The 14523-nt window shown below is 39.9% G+C and overlaps 1 protein-coding gene across 1 annotated transcript in view; it reads right to left on the bottom strand.

Annotated features, from left to right (window-relative positions):
• Positions 1-14523, bottom strand: part of UBN2 (ubinuclein 2) — a 77093-nt gene that overhangs the window by 60670 nt on the left and 1900 nt on the right. Inside the window, exons 2-3 of the mRNA XM_023764817.1 lie at positions 14327-14517; positions 8296-8388 (exon numbers count right to left, since the gene is read on the bottom strand). Coding sequence (XP_023620585.1) covers positions 8296-8388; positions 14327-14517 — 284 coding nt within the window. The remainder of the gene's footprint in view (positions 1-8295; positions 8389-14326; positions 14518-14523) is intronic.

The raw sequence follows: 14523 nt of genomic DNA, 5'->3' as shown, positions 1-14523 counted from the left end.
AAAGAGAGCTAAGAGCCGATTTCACAGCCCAGAAATAGTAACACCCAGATTTCTATAATCACCACTTATGGATACAGGGCCTTCCCCCCAGATACCCTAAAACTGCTGATTCTCAATTGCTCCTAAGGGATTTAAGGAAGTTGAAGAGAGTTATTCAGCTCAAAGAGGCCAAGGAATTAAAAGAGCAAGTCATGACAAGTGGTTACAATCAATAACTGCAATAAAGAAACTATTATTTGAGTTGAGAATTCTTTCTTGTCCTTTTTAACATCCCCCTTTAAGTTTGTTTTAAAATGTTATTATATTTTTATTGTATACATAATATCATACTGTTGTTGGTCTATAGAAACTAACACTGTTACTTGTGCTTTGTAAGTAGAATTTATTTTGCTGGTGTGGTAAGAAGTTTGCCCAAACTGCTTTACCTGAAGCCCTTCCAAGTTGATCCTTAGTGAGCAGACACAACATAAGGTCAAAACAAACAGGAAAACCAGTCAAGGAAATTCCCAAAAAAGTTGTAACCCCTTAGCAAGTGTGAATGATCAACTAATAATGTGAGTAAATGATAGAATTCTTAAAACTCCCAGAAAGAAAAAAAAAAAAAAACTCCCAGAAAGAGTGCATAAGCGCTTTATAACACCCACTTGTGTCAGTCCCATATTTGTTGACATTAAAAAAAAATCCATAATTATTATGGACTTTTATTATTATAAAAATTTATAATTATTTTAAGTATAAAAATATATATCCTTTCCACTCAGTTGAGTGGTACTTACTATAAAGAAGTCACTCATTGGAAATTATATAGTTATTTTAAGATATTACCATTCTTTAAAACCTCTCTGACCTGGCTGGTGTGGTTCAGTGGTTGATGTCAACCTATAAACTAGGTCACAGTTTGATTCCCAGTCAGGGCACATGCCCAGATTGCAGGCTCAATCCCCAGTAGGGAGCGTACAGGAGACAGCTGATCAATGAGTCTTTCTTATCATTCATATCTCTCTCTCTCCCCTTTCCTCTCTGAAATAAATAAAAATATACTAAAAATATATTTTAAAAAACAAACAACAACAAAAACCTCTCTGGACAAAGTCTGTTGTTTTTTTTAAAATATTTTTTTATTGGCTTCAGAGAGGAAGGGAGAGGGAGAGATAGAAACATCAATGATGAGAGAGAATCACTGATCAGCTGCCTCCTGCACATCCCCTACTGGGGATTGAGCCCACAACCTGGGCATGTGCCCTTCACCGGAACTGAACCCGGGACACTTCAGTCTGTAGGCTGACATTCTATTCACTGAGCCAAACCAGCTAGGGCTGGACAGTCAGTTTTAAAAGACAAAAGACACACACACACACACACACACACACACACACACACACACACACTTGAGACTTTTTAAGAATATACTAGTGACCCGGTGCACGGATTTGTGTACATTGAAAGGAAATTAATTAGAAGGTGGCTGGCGGGGTGGGACTGGGCGAGAAGGGCTGGACATGCCCTGGAGCCAACCTCCTGCGGTCCCTCCCAGGCTGGCCACACCTGGGGTGGCGCTGTGGCTCAAAAGGCATCTGTGGAGTGAGCGGGGTCCCTCAGCCTGACCTGTGGGGACCGGGCTCAAACCAGCTGACATCACACAAGGGGTCCCGGAGTGCAAAAGGGCACTCTGCAAAGTTGCTGTCGTACAGGGTGTGGAACACAAATGCAAGTGTGCAGTAAACCAGATTCGGGGCCGACAGTGCCCCAGCAACAACATAACCCATGGCCGAAGATGGAAGCACGCGGCCCTGCGAGGAATCGGGCTCCCTCCTCTTTGGTTTTGGGGTGCATCACTGCATTGAGCATCTGACCCCTGGTGGTCAGTGCACATCACAGCAACCAGTTGGATGGAGGGAGGGACACTTAGCATATTAGCCTTTTATATAGAGAGAAATTTTGTTTTTTTAGTAAAAACATTGTTACCTCCATTTGATCAACTTTTATTTATAAGATTATTCAGAAATTACTCTCATACCATCAAATATCTTATCTTTCCTTTAAAATAAATATGAAGCTACTAGACTCTGAAAGTCCAAAATCACATAGAATTAAACATCAAAGGTGGTATTCAAAGTCTACGCAGTATAGTAAGTAGATTTTAAAGTCATAATGTGATTTCATAAATACTAATAAATGCCTGGCAGAATACATATCTTCCTATTCAGAGAGTCATTCAGATTCAAATAGTCTTAACTCAAGCCCTGCTAGGCACCAAGTATTGTGCTACACACTTTCATTTAGATTGCTGAATTTATATCCAATTCTAGGATAGCATGACCTTTCAAGATGGCTGGGTAACAGAGTGAGGGAAAAAAAAAACCACAAAAAGAAATCTCCCAACCATCTGCCCTAGAAGGCTTAGAAACAAATCTACACCCATCAAACTCAACCTCATTCCCTGTTCAAGAATATACATGGCCCCAGAAAAAGCAAACTCAACCTAGAAACTATCTAAAAACTGAATTGGAAACTAGGATATTTAGCCTAAATATTTGGAGCCTTAAAACTGAGAATAAGACCTGGCCAGTGTGGCTCAGTGGTTGAGCATCGACTCATGAATCAGGAGGTCAAAGGTTCACTCTCATCAGTGATGTTTCTATCTCTTTCCCTCTTCCTTCCTCTCTCTGAAATCAATAAAAATAAACATAAAACAAAACTATATATAAAAAACCAACAACAAACAAAACAAAAAACTGTCAACAAGGAAGGCAGGGGGCCTATTTAAACTGTATCCTGCTTCCCTCCTACAGTAACCAATACAAATTTGGAGCCCATCGAGATGTCAAAAGTTGGACCTAGTAATTTAATAAGATTTATGTACAACAATCAATTTAGTAATCACTAGGTCATAATACCCCTTCCCCCCAATCCCCAAAAATTTAGCAATCGATGCTGACTATGCACTGCCACATCACCTAAAGAGCAACACAACAGGAAATAGGACATAGGCAATATAGGTCAGAACAGGAAAAGAAAACCACAAACTATTCAATACTGGGTGCTCCTCTAACAAGTTTCTACTCCCTGTAATTTCTGTTACCACTGCGTTTCAACTACTGTCTCAATCCTTCTACCCCAAGCAACTGCCACAAGAGAAAGGACACATCCTATCTAGGTTATCCTTCCCTTCTCCCTTAAGTGGTAGCCTACTCCACTTCATGCAATTCCTCTCCAGCACAAGCAACAGCTACACATGTGAGATACCACAAAAAGCCCATAAACTTGACACTCGGGTCTTCCTCCAACCACAGCATTCACTAACATCACCAGTTATCTTTGCCCAAATCTGGAAACTCCCAATTGAATTTAACTTGTTCAGTTCTCTGAAACTTCTTACAAACACACTCTCCTCCACAATGGAAATGGCATATCCTCCCACATATATCACCAAGCACTCTGCTCACAGAGGAAAAAAGGCAAAATGTAAAAGTAGATGGACTGGTGAGTTAAATATATTAGGAAAAAAATAGTAAAGCAAGTTCACCAACATCTCAAACCAGGCTTTGAGAAATGACCCACAGCTGAATTGTGTTTGGCCCAGTAGGTGTTCTAATTAGAAACCAACATTTAAAAGAAAAAGAGGTTCTTTCAACATTAAAGTTAAAAACATAAATAAAAATAGCCCAGCCGGCATGGCTCAGTGGTTGAGCATCGACCTATGAACCATGGTTCATAGGGCATATGCCTGGTTTGCAGGCTAGATCCCCATTGTGGAGCATGCAGAGGCAACCGATCAATGCTCTCTCATCATTGATGTTTCTATCTCTCTCTTCCTCTCCCTTCCTCTCTAAAATCAATATTTTAAAAATAAAGTAAATAAATAAATAAGAAATGTTAAAGAGATTATCTTGGGGTGGTGAATACACGATACAATATACAGATGTATTAAAGAATTGTACACCTGGAACATATAAAATTTTATTAACAAATGTCACCCCAATAAATTCAGTAAAAACATAATAAATAAATAAACAAACAAATGAGATATAGAGGAACCTAAGCCCAAGTTCCTGCAGAGTAACAAAGGGATGGAGCTGAGTAGCAGCTGGTCCTTAGATGGGGCACGTGCTATCTGCTATTTCTGACAATTGCCCACATTTATTATCCATCTGGCCTACTTCACTGATTGAGCAGCAAAAATCATGGGGACATGAGAATTTGCTACTCCTAACCTATAGGACAGTAAACCAAGTCAATAAAGATTTTTGTTTGCTGTTTAAGAGTGATCTTTTGTGAGCACCTACACTGGACAAGTTATCTTCTCCCAGGTCACTTTTAGTGTGATGATTTTCTTAAAAGGTTCCAAATAATTTGTTGTGGTCTTTCAGAAGACCACAATAGTTAAGAAAAATCAGTTAAAAGTGACTGAAAGGCCATTTGGAATAGAATGCCTGAACTAAAAGATCAAAATCAGTGGGGTATTCAATTAACAGAGGTTAAAATCCCATAGATGCTTATGTTAAAAAGCATTTATGACATATACAGAATAAAAGAGTAGTTCTTCACAAGAGTGATATGTTTACATGACTAAAAAGTATTTCACAGTTAGAAAGCACTTCCAATACTTCACATACTAATATTCTTTTTTTGTTTGTTTGTTAATCCTCACCCAAGGATATTTTTCCATTAATTTTTAGAGAGAGTGGAAGGGAGAGGTAGAGACAGCGAGAGAAACACTGATGTGAGAGAGACACATCAATTGGTTGCTTCCCGCACGTGCCCCAACCAGGGCTGGGTATTGAGCTTGCAACCAAGGTACGTCCTTGACTGGAATCAAACCTGGGACCCGGCAGTCCATAGGCCAACACTCTATCCACTGAGCCAAACCAGCTAGAGCTAATATTCTAATTTTAATCTGATGTTGATAAAACCCTTGTGCTGTAAGGTTGGCTAGGCAGATCTTATTGCCCCTCACAGATAGCAAAGTATAAAAAAGACAAGAGCCTTCACTAAGGTCACCCTAGTTAATATGGCATAGATAGGCTCAGAATCCAGTTGTGTTAACTCGTAAGTCCTGTGGCTCCTTCCATTACAATACACTGCCTCTACTGTCTCTCATCTACTACTGTCCTACAAAGGGTAGAAAAGCTATTCAGGGATTACAGAGAAACGTGGTTCAACAGGAGACTGGAAGTATCCATTCAATGACTCTGCACCAAAGTCTACAAAATTCATTCTGATTTCAAGAACAGAACTGGCCCTTCACTCACTTTCAGATCCCCAAAGGAAAGTCATTCATTTCTATGGAACTGCTTGGCACTGCATTTGTATATCATACATATCTCTTGTCTTACCAATTATTTTGAAAGATTTTCCAGGAGACTGTTATGCTGCATTTTGCGTCCAGTGTAAATGCTCAATACTTCATTATTTATACACAAAATTTAATAAATAACTCATCTTTCATTTCAAGAAACAAAGGCTAGAAACAGCCTTCATTAATTTTCAGATATAATGACAAAGACATCTAAATTGTAATATGAAGGAAACAAAAATAAGAAAAGGTAGCTAGGGATACAAGTTTTGTGTTTATAAACCTTAAAGAATTAAGCCCTCTTTTTTCTCATCAGCTGAAAAAATAATTAGAAAAAGAAAATCTAACTTTAGAGGGTTAACATGATTTTACATATAATATTTAAAATATTTTTTTTTACTTAAAAATATAAAAATACATATAGACATCTGAATTTGCTACCCCTAAGCACCAATAAAAATCTTTGTTTTAGCTTAATGATTTTCGTGTTTTTAATCCTCACCCAAGGATATATTTAGTGATTTTAGAGAGAAAGGAGGGAGAAAGAGAAACATCAATTGGTTACCTCCTCTACGTGCCCTTTTAGGTTTATGCACATAAAGCCTTCATGAGGCATGGCATCTTATTTATTTATTTATTTATTTTTGTTAATCCTCACCATTTAAAAAAATTTTTTTATTGCTTTCAGAGAAGAAGGGGCAGGGAGAGATAGAGAAACATCAACGATGAATCATTGATTGGCTGTGAGGAAAGGCATTTTAAATCTTTACTTAGAATGAAAATCAGCTCTAGCCAGTTTGGCTCAATGGCTAGAGTGTCAGCCTGCAGACTGAAGGGTCCCAGGTTCGGTTCCGGTCAAGGGCACATGCCCAGGTTGCGGGCTCGATCCCCAGTAGGGAGCCTGCAGGAGGCAGCCAATCAATGATTCTCTCTTATCATTGACTAGAGGCCCTTTGCACGAAGATTCGTGCAATATGCCTTCTTTCCCCTGGCTGCCAGCACCAGTTTTCCTCTGGCACCAGGGACCCAGACCTTCACTCTGGCCACGGCCTTCCATCTTCGCTCTGGACACAGTCTTCACTGCGGCTGGAGCCTTCAGTCTTTGCTCCTCGCTCCGACTGGAGTCTTCAGTCTCCGGCCAGAGCTGCTCCTGTAGCTCCTTCCGCCCCCCCCCCCCCCCCCCAAAACTTGAACGCCGACGGGCTCCTAGGTTCCAGGGGGCCACCTTGCCTGTGGCCCGACTTTCCAATCACAATCACGGGCCGCAGGCAAGGCGGCTCCTGGGTCCCGGGGTGCCACCTTGCCTGCGGCCCGGTTTCCGATCACGATCACGGCCGCAACGTCCTGCCGCCCAGAGCCGCACACAGGGGTCCCGGCTGGGGGCGGAGCTTAGGTGGCACATTGGCACCGCCAAGCCCCACTGCCCAGGGCCGCACACAGGGGTCCCAGCTGGCAGCGGGGCTTAGGCGGCACACGGGGGCCCAGATGGCAGCTCATGCTGGCTCACCCTGCCTGCAGTATGCAAATTAGCCGCCATCTTTGTTGGCGGTTAATTTGCATATTGTGCTGATTAGCCAATGGGAGGTGTAGCAAAGGTACGGTCAATTACCATGTTTGTCTATTATTAGATAGGATGTTTTTCTCTCTCTCTCCCTCTCACTTCCTCTGGGGGTGGGGAATGAAAATCAGAGAGTAAGTAGGTAAAATAAAAATCTAGAAAAGAAATACAGCCCCTTAATTTGGATTAGAACAAGAGCAACATTTTATCCCTGCACAATGACAATGCCTGGATATACACCAGTCAGTGGAAACTTAATTTTACACATCAACTAATTTCAGAACACTTATTTTTCTCTGTCAAGTACTATCCAAGGACTCCCCAGCAAGACTTAATACCATGCTACTAATAATTTACTATAGCACCATTTACAAGAGCAGGTTTTTGGAAAACTAAATCATTTGGGGATTGGTTAAATAAATTGTGGTATGTCCATACAATGGAATACCATGCAACCTTTAAAAAAAGAGAGAAAAACCTCTCTTTGTATGTTGTATTTGTTTGTTTGATTAAATATGTTTTCATTGAGTTTTTGAGAGAGAGAGGAAGGGAGAGGGAGAGAGAGATAGGAAACTTTGATGAGAGAGAAACATCAACATCAAATGGCTGCCTCCTGCACATCCCCTATGGGGTATTAGGCATGTGCCCTGACGGGGAATCAAACCAGGACCTCCTGTTACATGGGTTGACCACTGAGTCACACTGGCCAGATTTATATTTGTTTTTAATCCTTGATTTTAAAAAACTTATGGTTTTAATGTTGCTTAGCTTCAGTTTGAAGTGCAACTTTCACTAATAACTGCAATAAAAAGAAAAGCTTTGCTACAAAAAGGAAACAATCTATTGTGGCACAGAATATCAGAAGTACATAAACTTTTAAGGTAAACAACACTTTCAAAAAAATGTCATGCTGCTTCTAATTCTGATCTCAGGGGCCTAGAAGTACACACATTTATTCTCTTAACCCCTGAAGAGGCAGGAAGGGTTGAGAACTACTACACCAAGGACATTAAAGTAGCATTCTCAATGGCAGTGGAAAGGGCAAAGGATTCAAGCTAGACAGATCTTGATATGCAGCCTAGTTCTTGCCACCGGGTGACCTTAGATCAGTTCCTTAACCTTGAGCTCGGAGCCTCAGTTTCTCCATCTATAAAATGTGGTCAATACCACTTACCTTGTAGTTTTGTTATAAGGATTGGAATTAATATATGTTAAGCAAACTGCCTGACTCTAGAAGGAATAAAATAATGATGGCTATTCTTATAGCCATCACAAGCCCATTAGAATGTTTATTTGACTATCTATAACCATTTATTTCGATTCAATTTATGAGAACAAGATAAGGTGGCCAATGGATATTATATGCTCTCTCAACCGATCACAGAAAGAAAATAGGCCAATAGGATAAAATTACCTAGGTGAAACACTTTATTATACTCACATATTTCATTTCAAACTTCTTAGCCAACATTTCCACTTCTTGCCTCTCTTTATGCTCATCATTAAATGGGTCTTCTGTGTGAATGGGCTTCTTCTGATTCAATGTGAGTGGGAAAAGAAATAGAAGTATTAGTATTAATTCAATCAGAGTTGAACATATCCTTAAATTTAATAATGAGAATCATTTTTTCCAAATATTAACAAATAATAATTTAAAAGCATTTAAAAATAACTAGAAAGAAATGTTGGTTTGTAATAAAAAATATTTACAGTTTTAACTGATTTTTATACATTGTAAATTTTTTTTGGTGGATAAGAACTTAACAATGCAAACTGTCGCTTCTGTAAAATGATTGTATGGTCGGTCACCCCATTCAAAAGAAGGCAAAAGAACTCTAAGAAAATTAGGTAAAAATAAAACCCCCACTTATAACTATAGTTTGAGATCGTCCCAACAAAGATTAACTGCTTTAGTCAGGAAATGCTTCTAAAGGAATCTCTAGGTTATTAATTTAGAGTCAGCATTTAATCATCTGCCCTGTGTTATCACTAGGTTATCGATAGCTGCTTTGGCTTTCTGCTGAGGCCCAGCATCAACCTCTACATCGCCTACATCCTGTCAACGGATATCCAGTCAGGGAATACATTTCACTTTTAAACAAAGCTAGAAAAGTGAAATAACTGCAAACAGAAAACATTACAGTATACTTCTAGCAGGGGAGAGTGAAAGTTTATTATAGTATTTATTAATCACACACAGCTAGGATCCCACATTTTCCATTTTTACCAAAACAAAGTATAAATAAACAAAACAAACTAAAAAATAAATCACATCTTTTACTAAAGTTTACTATTTTAACAGAAACATTTCATACATATGGCTTTTCAATATACAAAAAAGCCAAAACAAAGAGCTACAAAACAATTGACTAGAAAGTTAATTTTTTTTAAAAAAGGGAGGCTACATGTTTTTATTGAAGTAGCATCTCAAGTAATTAATAATGAAAGTACGTGAAAATTTGAAATACTGGAGACAGATTTGGTTAACCCTGAAGGGCAAGTGAAAAAATGCACAAAGGACAAATATTTGCACACTGTGAAACTGAGACACTTCATTCTGGATACAAAGGCTGAGATATAATCAGTCTAAAAAATATGACAGAAAAAATGGACAAGATGAATCCAAAACAACTCATCATACTTAGGACATTTAGAATAAAGGGATAATCATTAAAGTTTAAAGGAAATAATTTTAGAATCAATTTTTAAAATTATTATAATAACTAATAAACTACAGAATCCTTTATCCCAATAAGAGTTACCAATGGAAAATATAAACATGGTCCGAAAGGAAATATCCTAGCCAGAATAGATTAATAATAAAATAAGAAATACTAGGCATGTTCAGGGTACGACCTTATGTTGAGACTAAAGTTAAGGACATTAAGGACAGTGAGCAACCACCATGCCTTGCCATTATAAACTGTTCATGTCACTGTGAAGTCCAAATATTAGGTCTTACTACTGGTCTGACTAGTTTTACATGTGCAAACAAACACTTTTTTTTTAAAAAATAAGAACACCTTATATGACATTCTAAAATATCTTATGTAGACTTTATATAGGCATCAAAAGTAAATCTCATATTTACTCAACAATCTACAAATATAACTTTACAAAACTTACTCACTTTTCTTTCACAGTTAAGAAATAACTCCCTACCTATAATCAAGGTTCTAAGTAAGTTGTATGATTTTTCAGGTGAAAAAGATCTGAAAGTTAGTAAATATCGAAATTACCAACTGCCACCAGGCAAAATTGAGACAGTAATTTTGTTCTTTGATCTTAACTGAAAACCATTTTCAGGAGATCTTTCATATGTGTTAACCAAAATATGCAATATAAAAAGCAGTGGGCCCTGGCCTGTGTGGCTAGCTGCGTGGTCAGCAAACTGCGGCTCTTTGGCCCCTTGAGTGTGGCTCTTCCTAAGCCTTAGGAGTACCCTAATTAAGTTAATAACAATGTACCTACCTATATAGTTTAAGTTTAAAAAATTTGGCTCTCAAAAGAAATTTCAATCGTTGTACTGGTGATATTTGGCTCTGTTGACTAATGAGTTTGCCGACCACTGGGCTAGCTTGATTGAGCACTGTCCCATGCACAGAGAGGTCACCAATTCGACTTCTGGTCAGGGCACATGCCAAGTTTCAGGTTTGATCCCCAGTAAGGAGTATGCAGGAGGCAGCCAATCGATGTTTCTCTCTATCATTAATGTTTCTCTCTCTCTGATTTCCTCTATCTCTAAAATCAATTGAAAAAAATTTCTAAATTAAAAAAAAATACATTTTTTTCAAAAGGCAATGGAATATTATAGAATTATATAACTGTATAATCACGTTAACATGATTATCTTTATTTTTCCTTTTATAGTAAACTAGAGGCCTGGTGCACGAAATTCGTGGGGGGGGGTGCTCAGTCCAGCCTGCACCCTCTCCAATCTGGGACCCCTCGGGGGATGTCTGACTGCAGGGATCGGGTCTAAAATGGCAGTCGGACATCCCTCTTGCAATCCGGGACCACTGGCTCCTAACTGCTCCCCTGCTGGCTTGATCACCCCTCTAACTGCTCCCCTGCTGGCCTTATTGCCCCTAACTGCTCTCCCCTGCCAGCCTTATAGCCCCTAACCGCCTCTGCCTCAGCCCCCGTCCCCGTGACTTTGTTCGGAAGGATGTCTGGATGGATGCCCAGAAGATGCCTGGTCTAATTAGCATATTACCCTCTTATTAGTATAGAAAATGTTCAATGAATCATTCTGGATATACAAAAAGCCAAAACAAGCCCAGCCGGTGTGGCTCAATGGCTGAGCATAGACCTATGAACCAGAAGGTCACATGCCAGGGTTGCAGGCTTGATTGTGAGCTAAATCCCCAGTGGGGGGAGTGTAGGAGGTAGCCAATCCATTATTCTCTCTCATCACTGGTATTTCTATTCCTCTCTCCCTCTCTAGAATCAATAATTTAAAAAAAAAAAAAAAAAGCCAAAACAAATTCATGTTCGGTTTTTCTGGTTTACTAGGAGTCAAAATATTTTTTCTTTTGTAGCAATTACTGCCAAAATGTATTCCTAAATTGTACTATTTCCCTTTAGCCAGAAATGGTGAACAAATTAATCTTTCAGGATAGAGATGATTGCAATGCCTCAGTCATCATCCTGGACCACTTAATGAGGACTCAATACTCTACAGAAGTAACGAAGGTTAAGGGGTTTAGCTAACCTGTGTCCTGACAACCTGGAAGGATATTTTGCCAACATTTGCTCATTTAATTTCACTTTTCCTCATTAATAAAAAATATAGAGTATAGAAAAAAATTCTATACTGCATTCAGTTAATTAGGGTTTTATTGTTCATTTTGTATTTATGAAGGGGGATGATTTAAGTACACCTCAATACAGATGGTGTTCACAGGTAACACATTTTTTATACCTATACCTATCAACTTAAGGATCTAAAGCTAAAATTTTCTTATTCAATGATAGATGGCTATTTCAAAATTTTAGAATCTTTTTCTTTTAACGTTTATAAGATCTCTCTTCCTCCCCTTTCCACTCTTACTCTGCTATATGGTATGCTGTTCAATTACAATAACTCAAAATTAAAACTATTTAGAAAATATTACAACATCCCTAAAAATAACTGGATTCCCCCTAAAGGGAAGAAAAACCAAATTTGGGAATTATCACTTTCCAGACCAATTATAATGTCCACACTTTGCTTTTTAATGGTCTCTCTTCCTAGGATTTCCTTTCATGGGTCTAGGACAACTTTATTTTAGAAAAGTATTTTCTATAATTATGTAATGAATATGTTCATTGGAAGCAATCATAGGAAAATCTGACAAACCTTTGCTGCAAAGATGCATTAACGTCCTCCTTTGTAAAATGGAGATAATGGTTCCTACCTCATGAAGTTTTGCTGCACAAAACTAGATAAACCATGCACCATACTTACAACTGTGCCTAGCACACTGTAAGAAGTAAACGTTAGATGTATTTTCACTCAAAAAGGATGCTTTTCATCTGCAATTTATAACAGATTAAGAAGTAAAACTGCAACCTACTTAAATTAGAAGATGAAATACAATTTATTTGAAAAATACAGCAATCCAATATTTTCAAAAATATTTTGGGGGAAAAAGTGACATAACATTTATAAGTAACAGGGGCACTAAAATGAGCTTAATAGGCAAAATGTTATGAGGAAGTAACCAAAATCATCTCTACCCTTAATTCATTTTGGTTGAAAACATTTAGTAATGATTTGACCAAACAGCATTTGTAAATAATGATCAAAAGATTAGTTGGCCATAAAATAAAGAAAATCTAGTGACACTGTTTAAAATTATTTTTTAAACCAAGAAGTCATTCATTTCAACTATAAAGATAGTTGAGGATTGCCCAGCTCGTATGGCTCAGTAGATGAGTGTCGACCAGTGAACCAGGAGGTCACCGTTTGATTCCCAGTCATGGCACATGCCCAGGTTGCTGGCTCGATCCCCAGTGTGCAAGAGGCAGCCGATCAATGATTCTCTCTCATCATTGATGTTTCTATCTCTCTCTCCCTCTCACTTCTTCTCTAAAATCAATAAAAAATATATATATATTTTTAAAAAAGATAGCTGAGCCCTGACCAGTTTGGTTCAGTGGATAGAGCTTCGGCCTGCGGACTGAAGGGTCCCAGGTTCGATTCCGGGTCAAGGGCATGTACCTTGGTTTCGGGCACATCCCCAGTAGGGGGTGGTGTGCAGGAGGCAGCTGATCAATGTTTCTCTCTCATTGATGTTTCTAACTCTCTATCCCTCTCCCTTCCTCTCTGTAAAAAAATCAATAAAATATATATATTTTTTAAAATAAAAAAGATAGCTGAGGATAAAAACAAGTGATTTCTGGAGTCCACTAGACCTGTGCTAAAGCAAAACCTAATAAAGAACATAACTTCTAAACAAGAGGAAACTATTCTCTTATTACTGTTACTCTATCATTTCCCTTTTTAGTTTACTTCCGAAAATCACAAACGCATGACAAAAATTACAATTACCAACAAACCTCTCTTCTATCTCCATTGTTTACCAGTTCCATCAAAGGCACAGCTTATACATTATCAAACAAGTTTTTAAAAATTCAAAGCTAACATTCTTTTCATCCTTCTCCAAAAATTACAATGGCCGAGTGCAATACCCTCCAACTCAAACTTATGAACTAATGATATGCTTTCAAATAAGAAAGTGGTAGTTGGTGCCAAAGGAAACAGGAGAGTCACCTTCCCATTCAATTACAATACGAAACCCGGAGAAAAACAAACAGAGAAAGGCTTACCAATACTCACACAGGAGAGAAAAGCAAGTAACCAGGTAACTAACACTTCCCCTCCATTTTTAAAGCGGAATTCTTAGTCTGAAAATGTCTAGATCATTTTTAAATCCCCTTCCATTAAGAAAAACCCTGCACGCTCCCCCAGCGCGCCTCAGCGGCCACAGCGCCGAGCACAACAAACAGGGATGAAGACGGGGCTGACACGGGAGGGGACACGATTTCCCGGCCCGACCGGGAGGAGGGGCGTGTCCCCCAAGGCTCTCGCTTCCTTTCTACCGGAAAGGACAGCTGGAGCTCCACACGGAAAACCCACCCACACGACTTGCAGGGCCCTCCGAATTTGTGTGGGAAGCAAGAAGAGAGGAGGAAAATCGGCTGTTTCGAAAGGTGCGGAGGAAAACCGGCTCGGAGCGGCTTTCGGCTCACGATGGGGGTCGGTGGAGCCGGGGGTGAGGGGGAGAGCCGCGGCTCACCCCGGGAAGCGGAGGAAAACTAGCGCCAACCACTGGTCCACCCGCTCAGCCCCTGCCCCCTCCACCAGCCCTCCCTCCAGGGCGACCCGAGACGCGCAGGGTGGGCGTCAGGAAATGCAAACCGCTGGGGCAGGCGGACGGGTCCCGAGGCTCCCGGGGTCTCGGGGAGGAGGGAGGGAGCTTCTGTACCCGTTGTTCTCCGCACAGCAGCAGCTCCGGGTAACTGAACTCCACGCAGCTCTCGTCGGTCGGATCCTTGAGCACCAGCTCCAGGCGCACCGTCTCCCTCGGCGGCCTCGGCGGCGGCTCCGGCCGGGAAGCCGCCTCCCGCGGCGGGGGCAGAGCGGCAAGGGAAGCTGCGGGAGCGGCGGCGGCGGCGGCTCGGG

This window comes from Myotis lucifugus, unplaced genomic scaffold (assembly GCF_000147115.1).
Source record: "Myotis lucifugus unplaced genomic scaffold, Myoluc2.0 scaffold_351, whole genome shotgun sequence".
NCBI classification, from domain to species: Eukaryota; Metazoa; Chordata; class Mammalia; order Chiroptera; family Vespertilionidae; genus Myotis; species Myotis lucifugus.
The sequence above is the reverse complement of the archived record's forward strand: the minus strand, read 5'-3'. Positions and strand labels throughout refer to the sequence as shown.